At 35.0% G+C, this 13,184-nt stretch overlaps 1 protein-coding gene and 1 pseudogene across 1 annotated transcript; both read left to right on the top strand.

Moving 5' to 3' along the window:
• The first annotated feature begins 3,959 nt into the window (after nt 1–3,959).
• LOC146898343 (uncharacterized) lies at nt 3,960–4,902 on the top strand (annotated as a pseudogene).
• A 1,713-nt stretch (nt 4,903–6,615) lies between these two features.
• Nucleotides 6,616–8,351, top strand: LOC146898342 (uncharacterized). The gene is made up of 3 exons (XM_085734011.1): nt 6,616–7,470; nt 7,735–7,878; nt 8,039–8,351. The coding sequence occupies exons 1-3, from the start codon at nt 6,616–6,618 to the stop codon at nt 8,267–8,269; spliced, it is 1,230 nt and encodes a 409-aa protein (XP_085590137.1). The 3' UTR covers nt 8,270–8,351.
• The last annotated feature ends 4,833 nt before the right edge of the window (nt 8,352–13,184 follow it).

Raw genomic sequence — 13,184 nt, 5'->3', positions numbered from 1 at the left:
CAATATAATTAATTCTAGAATCAGTAATGCCACCAGCAAAAATAAAAGATTTCCTCAGATTCATGACTTGACCAGAACAGGCAGCATATCTGGTGAATAGAGATTTTAATGCTTCCAAGCTAGAGACCTTCCCTTTGCAGAACACCATTAAATCATCCGCATAAAAGCAATGTGAGGGAATGTTGTTATTCCTTGAAGCAGCAATAAGTTCTATTTTCCCTTGATCCACCAATATGGAGATACTCCTGCTTAACACCTCTTCAGCAATACAAAAGAGAAGGGGAGATAGGGGATCGCCCTGTCTCACTCCTCTATTACAATTAAAGAAACCATGCTGAGTTCCATTCATAGAGATAGACATTTTGGAAGAATGAAGAATTGACCAAATCCAGTTGCAGAATAACTCATTAAAGCCAAAAGTTTTGAGAACAAGACTAAGAAACTCCCAATTTAAAGTATCAAAAGCTTTCGATACATCTACTTTGAGAGCAAGGTTCCCTCCGAAGCACTTTTTATCCAGCACATTGATAGCTTCAGAGGTAAGGGCAATACAATCTCTTATGTTCCTGCCTTGAACAAAACCTCTTTGTTCTTTTGAAATGATACTAGGAAGAATTTTTGCTAACCTATCTGCAAGAACTTTGCTGATGATTTTGAATTTAAAATTGGCTAAAGCAATAGGTCGAAATTGATCAATACTATCAGCATTGGGAGTTTTTGGAATAAGAATGATTGAGTTAGCATTGAAATTGGGGGGAAACAAACCAGTTCTGAAAAAATCAAGCACAGCTTCATAAACATCCTTCTGCACAATACTCCAATATGATTGAAAAAAACAAGCACCAAACCCATCAGGTCCAGGTGCACCATCTGAGTTTAAATCAAAGACTGCATTTTTTACTTCTTCTTTTGATGGTAACATTGTGAGAATCCTGTTTGAAGTTTCATCAACAAGCTTTAGGATTGCCTCTTCGACAAGTGACTGATCCTGCAAAAAATAGTTAGTAGAAAAAAAAATTATAATAAGAAACCACATGCTCAGAAATTCTTTCTTGATCAGTGATGATGTCTTCACCATTTCTGAGTGATGAAATAATTTTAGTTTTATTTTTAATTTTTGTAAGCCTATGAAAATACTTGGTATTTCTATCACCATCCACATGCCACTTAAGTTTAGCTTTCTCCAACCAGAAGGTCTCTTGTTTGTGTAAGGCTAGGTCAAGGTTTGTTTGAGCAATTTTTTCTTCATTCATAAGAGTATCATTGTTCCCTGAGATGTTGATCTGGTCTTGAATATCATTCAGATTTTTTTCAGCTTCTGCTACTTGCAAATGAATGTTACCAAAGACTTCTTTATTCCAGACTTTGAGTTTGTCTTTGAGCATCTTTAATTTAGAGCTGAGAATATACATAGGGCTGCCAAGAATTCTAACATTCCAGCTCTCTTCAATCACCTTATGGCAGGTGTCATGCAAAGTCCACATTTTAAGAAATTTAAAGCTTGAGGCCATTTGTAGGTTTAGGGTTCGAAAATCAAGAAGTAAAGGGTAATGATCTGATCTAAGTTTAATCAATGATGAACAAGATATAACAGCACAAGAATCTAACCATTGTTGGTTGCATATAGTTCGATCTAACCTTTTCTTTGTATGCCTCCTACCAAATCTTCTATTGTCCCAGGTAAATTCAACTCCTCTAGTAGGAAGGTGTAACAAACTGTGCAAGTCTGACCAGCTTTGAAAATCATTCATAGGGGCCCTAGCTGGTTGAAATGCTCCTTTGTGCTCATGTGATCCTAAAATAACATTAAAGTCTCCGATAAAAGCCCAAGGCGCATCAAATTGAGTTTGCAATGAAGTGAGCTTCTGCCATAATTCTTTTCTTTTCCAGTAACTTGTAGAAGCATATACAGCAGACACATAAAAAGTATTTTCCTCCAAAATGAAAGAAAAAGAAACTTGTTGTTCATCTTTATTTACAACTATGGGGTTATAATTAAAAGTACAAAAACACCACAGATTAGGTAGAAGATTTTCTCTTGAGTTGCAGGAGAAAATCTTAAATCCTAATCTATGGAACCAAGTAAGAGGAAAATTGGAATAATCCATCCAGGGTTCAGCAACAAACACAAAATCAGGTTTATGTTTTAAAATGAGTCTCTTCAAAGCCAATCTTGATGGGGCATTGGCTATTCCCCTTATATTCCAATATAACATCTTCATTTAAAAGGTTTTGGATTACCAGTGCTTTTTCTGGTTGTGTAACTTCTAACTGGATGTTTTGGTTTAGTGACCTTCCCCTTTGGCCTACCAATCACTTGAAATTCTGAATCATCTTGCAATGCTTCCTTCTCTAGGCCCTTTAGCAATCTCTGTTCAGCCTCGTCGTCTTCATCCATGTTTGCCCAAGACTGTGCTAGAAATGCTTGATTCCTTTCTTCCATTACTTTTGAACAATCAGCCACATCTTCTTTTAAACTTGTATCAATCTCATCTTCTTTGGAATGCCCTTCTTGCTGAGTATCTTCAACAAAATCTTCTTGCGAGTCTGAATCAATTTTCTGTCCTTGTGAATTTTCTAGTGCCGAATTAACTTCATTTTCCAAACGCAGATCAGCTTCCTCCATGTCTGCTCTAATATTTGCAAGGTCATAATCATGGTTTAAGACTTCGAAACTATTCTTCTGCAAATAAACCCAATTTTTCTAAAAGAAATATATTATATGTTCCATTGATATCATAAAGTATTTTCGGATACCTCAAATTTCACATATTACCCATCGAAATAAGTTGTCACAAAGTTGGTTATTAAAGTGAGGAAAAGATGAAAACTTTCGAAAACGCTCTGCTAGGGTTCTCCTAGAATGAGCGCCGCCCAACTTCATTCTTGGATTTCCACTCCTTTTTTGTCTTCTAACAATTGCCATTCATTATTGAACAGTACTAAATTTTTCCATATATTTCTTGTTCGGTGGTGAATTTAATTTCTTGTGGTGTATCACTACTTTTTACACTTGGAATTCCACCAATTGTATTGGTTTGTGTTTGCATCTACACAAATTACGGCGGTCATCAAGATTCCATTCAATTCTTGTGGTGTACGTGATTTAATTTTACGTGAATTACCATTTGTATTGATTTGTTTGACGGTGACCCAGTATGGCATACACGTGCCCTTGGCCGTGTGTGTCCGACACCGTCCCTTCAGCAGTTGTGCAACCAGTTCCTTCAGCAGTTGTGCAACCACCTACAGTAACAACTAAATCATTTGCAGCAGCCTTAGCGGGTCAAAAAGTGAATGATGACAGACCTCTCCCTACGCCATGCATCAAAGGAGATGCTTTAAGCATCAGAATCTGCCAGGAGGAGTACCATAAGGGTGTAGAAGAATGCAATAATGCGTTAAGGGCTAGATTGACTCTTAACAAGGGAAATAAGCCGTATTCTGCACGAGACCTAAGTACCAAAATAGGGAAGCTTTGGAAGACATTGGCGGGCTGGAAAATGGTGCCTCTCGGCAAAGGGTACTATGACTTTCACTTTGACTCGGCGGATGATCTACGGAAAATATGGGCAGCAGGCACAGTCAACCTCCAGCCGGGATTATCGCAGTGGACCAAAGATTTCAAATACCTTTCTCAGAAACAGACACATGTTTTGCTTTGGATTCGCTTGGTTGAGTTACTGTAGGAGTATTGGCGGGAGAGAACTTTAAAGGAAATCGCAAGCGCGGTTGGCACGATATGAGAGGAGACCGTTGTTTTACCATCACTGTTACTCTATTGGGCACAATGTCTCCACTTGTCGATGGTTACATCCGCAGCCACCAAAGGAGAAGAATGATCGTGGGAAACAACTTATTATTGCTGAGGCAGCACCCCCTAAACCATCTCGGCAGAACAATGATGTGGGTGCTTACACTTCGGCCAATGGAGGCATTTGGAAGTGGGTTCTGGCTCGGGTTGCTTCAACAATTACTACCACTCAGAGGGTACCGGTTTCTGCTACTCCTACATCTCTGGTTTCGACTTCACATGCCAATTCTGCTCCTATTCCTTCCTCTGCATTGAACTCTAATTCACAGGTGGGGCCGATTTCTATTGTTACTTCAACAGTGGCTACTTCTCATACGGACGTCCCTGTATCCATGTCGTCTCTGTCGTCCAACTCTTTCAGCTTTCCATTACACAATGTGTTTGACATAATATCTCCTGAGGAGTTGCCACGTGTTATGTCAATGTTAGAGTATGTTTCCACTGTTGCGCACGATGACGTGCATCCAGAGCGGTTGCATCAGACATCGCTGGAGGAGTTGGAGAACCCCACGCTGGATGATGTCACTGTTACGCTTTATGATGATATGGAAAACATTCGTTCAAGCCCTCGGGAGCTGGGGGAGAGTCCCAAGGGTTCTAACGAGCGTGTACCACATTCATCCCCTGATGAGCACAATGAGCATAATGAGGTGCATGAGGTGTTTGTAGAATCAGTTCAGGTTCAGACGGATATTGTTATTGAGCACGTTGACGTGCATTCTGGGTCAGGCCATTCCTTGGTGTCACCTGTGATTGTAGAGCAGTCCCTTGGTGTAAGCATGCCCACGACAATTCAAGAGGAGCAAGTGGTTGTCGAGTTACAACAACAAGAAGTTCACCCCAGTAAGAATATTCAGCACAGTCTAGATTTGTGGAACAGAGTTCGTGAATATGATGAAAGATAAGCTGCTGAAGACTTCACACTGGTCCTAACAAGGAAGCAGAAACATAAAATTAAAGTTCAACAGGTCTTAGCAAAGCAGCCTACTAAAACCCGTTCTCGGGGTGGTAATCATCCGACTGCTCCATCAATTTTCTCTATTGGAATGTTAGAGGTATCAGTAATTCTGATACTTGGATTGTTTTAAAGAATTTATATCTGTCTCACAAACCTTTTCATTCGGGATAGATGTGGTTTACCTAACTACGGATTTCCTTAATCTGTTTTTTGGTTGTTTTTGTTTATTGTTTTTTTTTCTTTATGTTTTCTTTTGAGGGTTTTGGTCTAGTCCCCCCTCCTTTGTAATTATTTTCCCGCTTTTTTTTTAATAAAATCTCTAGAGTTTGGCGGCATAGGATGGAGGTTTCTCAGGGTGCCAACATAGTTGGGATGTCGATGTTGCCTCTTGAAGCCTGTCCTCTCTCCTTGCTTATCAAAAAAAAAACATATTACCTATTTAATGGATACCCACATGATCATGACGTGGACACAAATATCATATTTGTTCAACGGGAGGAGCTCAATAATAATAATAATAATAATAATAATAATATCTATTGTCATCCCTAAACCCAAGAGTAATTATGTTCCTTTACGTCCCTGTGAGCATAGTTCAGTTTGCAGGGACATGCATTGTTATATGCAGGGTTCGGGGTTTGAACCCCGGACTCCCCACATATTCACCTAAAAAAGATGAATTCTAACCACTAGAATACTTGACCCAAAAAATAATAATATTCCTTTACTATCTTTTTTTTTGTAGTGCTATTCCTTTACATCTATTAAGAAGAACCACATTAATAATCTTTTCGTGTTTATTCATTTTTTAATTTTATGAAAAGTATAACTTTGCAACTATTGAAATAATAGAGTAACGTGAAAATATAATCATTTAAATCAATTTTGACAACAATTTCTGCCAAGACTCACTAAGATTTTGTTTGATTGTGGTAAAAGTATCATTTGTACTCGCATCAGTTATATACATGTTTTTATTAAAAAAATTGGATGTGATAACTAATATCACTAATTAATTTTTGTTTTTTTTTTCGAAATCATATTCCCTGATTTTTTTTCGTTGAATTTTAAGTGTATTGTTAAAACATATAAAGTAAACTCTCATATATGAAAATATAAAATAAAAAAAATTCTCTTAAATTTTATTTGTAATGATAATTGATAAAGGGTGACACCACAAGATATTGCGAGATAGATTGTATTACTGTATATTAAAAATGACTATATTGATCCAATTGTTAACAGGTATACACGGTAACGATTATTTTACTTTTGTAAAAAAATTAAAAATTTATTTGGTATGAATCATTTTTTTTCAAAAGAAAATTATAACAACCAATATCTCTAACTAATTAATATTTGTAAATAATATTGTTAATTATAATATTTTGTTGAGATGTATTCAAAATAAACTTTTTATTTCTAAAAAATAGCCAGATAAAAGGAATTATCTAACTGACTTGCATTTTTAGATTTTCTAATAAATTCTTAACGATTTTTTTGTTGTTAAACTACTTAACAATATATAAAAACAACTCAGAAACCTAAAAATGTGAGTCAACATATGTGTTGGAATTGTTAAAAAGAGTATAAAACATGCAATATCTACACGTCAAAGTTATGTCAATCCTTTAGATTTCAACTATAAAAGTAGGCAACATGCAAGATCTCCACATCTTCACAAAATTGAATTCTACAAGTTTTTAACTTCAATTCCAAGGAGTTCAAGAAGGAAGAAATCTCCACTACGGTATTTTCATTTATTAACTTGCACAAAACAATAACAATAGAAGCATTAATCATAACTAATGATGTAACAATAATCATTTGCTTGCAGGTAAACATGAGATTAATCTCTAAATCGTGTATTTTCTCATTATCATTACTTGTGATGCTATCAAGCACAACTTATTCACAACCACAGTCTCCAAATGTTATCCAATCAACAACATATTTGTCAAAAGAGTTTGAAGTGGGGCCTGGAGAAGTCGCAGATAAACAAATGTATAATATTGAATTTCCAAAGGGTCATGTTGGAATCAAGAGCTTTGATGTTGATCTAGTTGATGAACATGGAAACTCTGTACCATTGCATGAAACTTACATTCATCATTGGTATATTTTAAAATATATTCTAAAGAAGAATATGTCAGTGTCACGAGATCCAAATGATCATACCAAACCTTCTGGGGATCTCATTTACAAAAGAAATGATGGAACATGCAACAAGGGTATTCTTCCACATCAATGGAGTTCTGGAAGTGAAACGCGAGGAACAAGTACAAAACTTCCTTATCCATTTGCGGTTGAAATAGGTAAACCTGCAGATATTACAGAAGGGTGGGAAGAGCAATGGTTGTTGGGTGTGTTGGTCATTGATACACGAGGCGTTGAAGATAAGAAAATTTGTATTCAATGTAGGTGTGACCAGTTTAATCTCCCTGAAAATTTTTATGATGTGACAGTTGGATTCCATGGAAAAGTGACTCCTGAATATAAAGCAGGAGTCCTTTGTTGCCAAGATAAGTTTCAGTGCAAAATGAGAAAGGGATTTCAAGCACCAAGGAGAAATCTTGCCATAAGATACAACATAACCTGGGTTAACTGGGACCAACACCAAATTCCAGTTAGATTTTATGTACTTGACGTCACTGATCGGGTAAAAACAAATGGTTCTGAAACAATCCATGATTGTCAGGTAAGTAAATAATTTAAATTATTATTTTTTAATTTTTGTGGTTAATTAAATTTTGTCACGACCAATATGTGGCTTAGGCGATTGGATTTGAAAACCTTAGTAGGAGGCTCATTGAAACTCTATTTACTATCAAAGAATATTAAAAAATATCATTTGCATGTAAAAACAAAACAAGATAATTTCTTAAACCTGATGATAATAGTTTTTTTATTACTTTGCACGTTATAAACAAGTGATCCACAAAGTTTTCTAAATTTATTACAGGCAGAGTTTACTATTTCAAAAAATAATAGTACAAACCTATTCCACGTTCAAAAAGCAAGCATCCCTATGAAGAAAGGTGGTTATCTTATCTACGCCTCTGGTCATGCGCATACAGGTGTTATTAATGCAACATTATACGGACAGGTAAAGTTTAATATTATTCATTTGACTAAATTTTGTTAAATTTGGTTATGTTATCTCATTGTATTTTTTAAATGAAAATAAATTTTCTTGATTCCATATATAGTCAAATTAATCTCATGAAATGATTTATTAATTGTTTTGTTTTCCATTAATTAATTAGGATGGAAGAACTTTGTGTACATCGACACCAACATATGGAACGGGAAAAGAAGCAGGGAATGAGGAAGGTTACCTTGTTGGAATGTCTGTATGTTATCCAAAACTAGGTTCAATGAAGATTGATGATGGTGAAACCGTGACCGTAGAATCAATATATAAAAATGAATTTCTCCCTGCAGTTATGGGAGATATGCACTTCTATTTGGCTGATGTACTGCCACAAGAAGCATAGACATCAAACTTCTATAAATTTGTAAATGTTTGATTAGATAAATTAGTCTTTGATACCATTAATGTAACACCATAAACCCAAATTTTAGATACTTAATAAAATAAATTATTTACCAAATTTTAGATACAAAATAAAATAAATTTTTTACACCATAAACCCAAATGATTTTAGACACATTCCTTACCCAATTTGAATCATCGACCAACAATCTACAAGAATTGTGCTTTGGTAAACATGCACACACAAATAATGAAGGGGTGATTAGTCAAAAAAACATAAAAGATAATACATAAGTAATAAGAACAACGAGTATGTATATATATCGTATAATCACAGATGCGCATCGTAAAATGCATGGAAATGTGATAATTTTATGATATAGATTAATTTTGAACCATGATATTGTGTTTTTAAAATGAGATGTTTGGATGCATTGACAAATAGACGCACTTTGAATAGAACCTGAAGCACTTAGGAACATAGTAACCATGTAAAAAGCATGTGAGAACGTCTCTAATAATGTTAAACTGAAGAAGAGCATAAGGTATCTGATCCAACATGGAAAGTTTCACCTAATCCTAGGAAAATCAATTTATATTTAAGAAAGGAACACAAAATCCAATAAATAGGTACACACACGTTATCTAGAAGACATCTCCTTCCATGATATGACACAGATGATCATATGCTCGATCTCCCATGGAGGCTCAAGCAATTACATACACAGTTCAAGATGCATCATATTTCTTTTAAGACACATAACATATTCACGACCTCATTGATATATTTCTCTCACACATATACTAATACCTTACGTTGCAACACACAGTGCAACCCACATATGAAAAATCCAACTTATTGATACCACTACTCTCATCACTATGTAAGCTATTTGGTGTATTTAATTATAATTATAATAGTATATTTCTCCTAGAGAACAACTCATGTATAGTGTTTAATGGCATTCTTAAGTAAGATTCAATATTATATTCTGTTAAATATTCAATATTTTACAATATATTTAAAGTTATAATATTTTGTGAAAATGATAATACTATGACTTCTGTTATTATTTGCTAAAAAAACCTTACTTTGATGTAATTATGAAAAAAAAATGTTGTAGGGTAACATATACTTTTTTTTTTTGAAGAAGGGTAACATATACTTGGAAACATAACGTTATTTTTTATAATATATTAAGAAACATTATCATTCTTATATGTTTTAGATCTATTTCATGTAGAATATATGTTTTAGATCTTTTTCATGTATAACTACGAGTAGTATGGTAAAATATTTTTTACTTACTGGTACCTATAGAAAATTCTCCATTGACATGAGACGGGTAGCTTAATATATATATATAAACTGGAAAATAAATGGATATCCAACCACCCGTTAATTAATTTGTACATATGTGGTTCAATTGTACTCGTGACAGCGATTATCTGTACCCAATAATAAAATAATAAAAATACTTACACATCCCTTATTAAATATATAATGGCTGATTTTTAAACTATTATTTTGTGGTAAAAGGAAGAAGAAAATAAGTGTGATGTATTTTGTTTTGGTTAGAAATTTTGTCGTTAAATCGAGAAAGAAATATGCGAATATTTTTGTGTTAATATTTTTTGTGTCTGTAAAAGAGAACGAATAAACTCAAGACAATCACAATTACTTTTAATAAATAAACCCAATTTTTTTTAAAAAAATATATTATATGTTCCATTGATATATAAAAGTACTTTCGGATACCTCAAATTTCACATATTACCCATTTAATGGATACCCACATGATCATGGCGTTGACACAAATATCATATTTGTTCAACGGGAGCAGCTCAATAATAATAATAAGAATAAGAATAATAATAATAATAATAATAATAATAATAATAATAATAATAATAATAATAATAATTTTTTTTTTAAAACCAAAAAAGTAGCTAGCAAAACACTAGACTACCGAAAATATAGATATAAGAGGAAGAGAAAAATACAAAGAAAGAGAGGGGGGCCAAACCAAACCTCTTTAATGAGTAACAAACCTAAAGTTAGGCATCCCTAACTTGTTTTGAGATACAAAAGCGCTAATGCTACTAGGGAGCTGCACCCATATGTAAGGAACATTACAAGTTAAACCCATGTTTGCCAAGTGATCAACACATTGGTTACCCTCCCTAAAAATATGTGATACAATGAAGTTCATGTTTGTAACAATGTTCAAGCAGTTATCCCATATATTCCTTAACCTCCAAGGGACTAAGGCTTTGTTCTTGAAAGCATTAACCACTAGCATTGAATCAAGTTCTAGCCAAAGATTGAACCAATTGAATTGTTTTGCTAATTCAATCGCTCTCAAAGCACCTGATAATTCAGCATAATAAGCATCTTCTTGACCAGTATTCTCAGCAAAACAAAGAAGAAAAACTGAATTATGGTTTCGAAATATACCACCACAGCCAGATGAGAGAGAGTTTGAGGACCCATCAGAATTGCACTTTATCCAGTTTAGAATAGGAGGGTGCCATAAAACCTCTATGATTTGAGGGGCCCTAGGAGGATGCAAAGTGATGTTGAATTTTTTTATGATAGTAAAATCATACATGCTGGAAGAGGAAGTTGCAAGAGTGTTATTACCAGAGAGGTTGGTGCTGGAAATAAGATTAGCTATGGAGGTTCTCCAATGAATGGTTTTGTTGTTGAATCTTTTTTGGTTCCTTGCAGACCAGATTACATTGAAGATATTGATCATTGCAGCAGTAATAACTAGCTTACCTTGGGGGCTAGAGCATTTGTTAATGGTGGACCACATTTCTTCTTTAGATTGAAACTGAAGAGGACAGTTTAAACAAGTAGCAAACCATCTCCAAATATTAACTGCATACACACATAGAAAAAATAGATGAAAGTTGGATTCTTCTTGAGCCAAGCATAAAGAGCACACTGAAGGAAGATGACATCCTCGGGAGGCTAAGACTTCATCAGTAGGTAATTTATCTAGCATCATTCGCCAAACAAGCAGAGATTTGGAAGGGGGAATATCCTTTGACCAAATGAGCTTTGCCCATTTAATCTTGGGAAAGTGATGTTTTTTAAAAGCATATGCATCTTTCTGAGTTAGGTCACCTTTAGAGGAATGATTCCAAACTAGCGTATCTCTCCGATCACTAGTAGGAAGGGTAATCCGAGAGACCAACGATCTCAGATTAGGAAAGTTTTGATTCAATTCTTCAGAAATGTTCCAATTGTGATTGTTGATATAGTTCTCCAACTTCTTAGGTAACAGCTGAAGCATATGGTCAGGCACGTTGTAAGTTTGAGCAAGAACCTGTCCACACCAAGAGTCTGACCAAAAATTTATTTGTTTCCCCTTACCAACTATCCAAGAACAGTTGTTCATGATAACTTGAAATTCACCTTTAACTCCACTCCATATAGATGAGAAGATGTGATGATTAATGCATTTATGGTCTCTTAAAACTCTGCTTCTAATTATGATTGCCCATTGCTCATTAGACTGGAGTAAGTTCCAACACATTTTCAGGTTAGTAGCTTCATTCAAACGTATGAGAGATTTGAGCCCTAGTCCACCCTCTTCAAAGTCTGTGCATATTTTCCTCCAAGCTACCGTCACCATTTTCCTCTTTGTGATATCACCACTATATATGAAGTTTTTCATCCATTTCTCCATATCTCTAAGAATTTTAATTGGCCAAGAATAAATAGACATTGTATGAACAAGCATTCCTTGGACCACCGATTTTACAAGTTGAATTCTTCCGGCAATAGAGAGAAGTGAAGCTTTCCATTTTGCAAGTTTGGCCTTCACCTTGTCAGCTATAGGTTGGAAGTGTATGCATTTACGTTTACCCTTAAATATGGGAGCCCCAAGATAAGTAAAAGGGAGTGAACCTATAGAAAAACCAAGCAAGTTGACAATATAATTAATTCTAGAATCAGTAATGCCACCAGCAAAAATAAAAGATTTCCTCAGATTCATGACTTGACCAGAACAGGCAGCATATCTGGTGAATAGAGATTTTAATGCTTCCAAGCTAGAGACCTTCCCTTTGCAGAACACCATTAAATCATCCGCATAAAAGCAATGTGAGGGAATGTTGTTATTCCTTGAAGCAGCTATAAGTTCTATTTTCCCTTGATCCACCAATATGGAGATACTCCTGCTTAACACCTCTTCAGCAATACAAAAGAGAAGGGGAGATAGGGGATCGCCCTGTCTCACTCCTCTATTACAATTAAAGAAACCATTTCCATTCATAGAGATAGACATTTTGGAAGAATGAAGAATTGACCAAATCCAGTTGCAGAATAACTCATTAAAGCCAAAAGTTTTGAGAACAAGACTAAGAAACTCCCAATTTAAAGTATCAAAAGCTTTCGATACATCTACTTTGAGATCAAGGTTCCCTCCGAAGCACTTTTTATCCAGCACATTGATAGCTTCAGAGGTAAGGGCAATACAATCTCTTATGTTCCTGCCTTGGACAAAACCTCTTTGTTCTTTTGAAATGATACTAGGAAGAATTTTTGCTAACCTATCTGCAAGAACTTTGCTGATGATTTTGAATTTAAAATTGGCTAAAGCAATAGGTCGAAATTGATCAATACTATCAGCATTGGGAGTTTTTGGAATAAGAATGATTGAGTTAGCATTGAAATTGGGGGGAAACAAACCAGTTCTGAAAAAATCAAGCACAGCTTCATAAACATCCTTCTGCACAATACTCCAATATGATTGAAAAAAACAAGCACCAAACCCATCAGGTCCAGGTGCACCATCTGAGTTTAAATCAAAGACTGCATTTTTTACTTCTTCTTTTGATGGTAACATTGTGAGAATCCTGTTTGAAGTTTCATCAACAAGCTTTGGGATTGCCTCTTCGACAAG

This window comes from Medicago sativa, chromosome 8 (genome assembly GCF_051527215.1).
Source record: "Medicago sativa cultivar Bolivia chromosome 8, Bolivia_mono, whole genome shotgun sequence".
Classification (NCBI taxonomy): domain Eukaryota; kingdom Viridiplantae; phylum Streptophyta; class Magnoliopsida; order Fabales; family Fabaceae; genus Medicago; species Medicago sativa.
The sequence above is the reverse complement of the archived record's forward strand: the minus strand, read 5'-3'. Positions and strand labels throughout refer to the sequence as shown.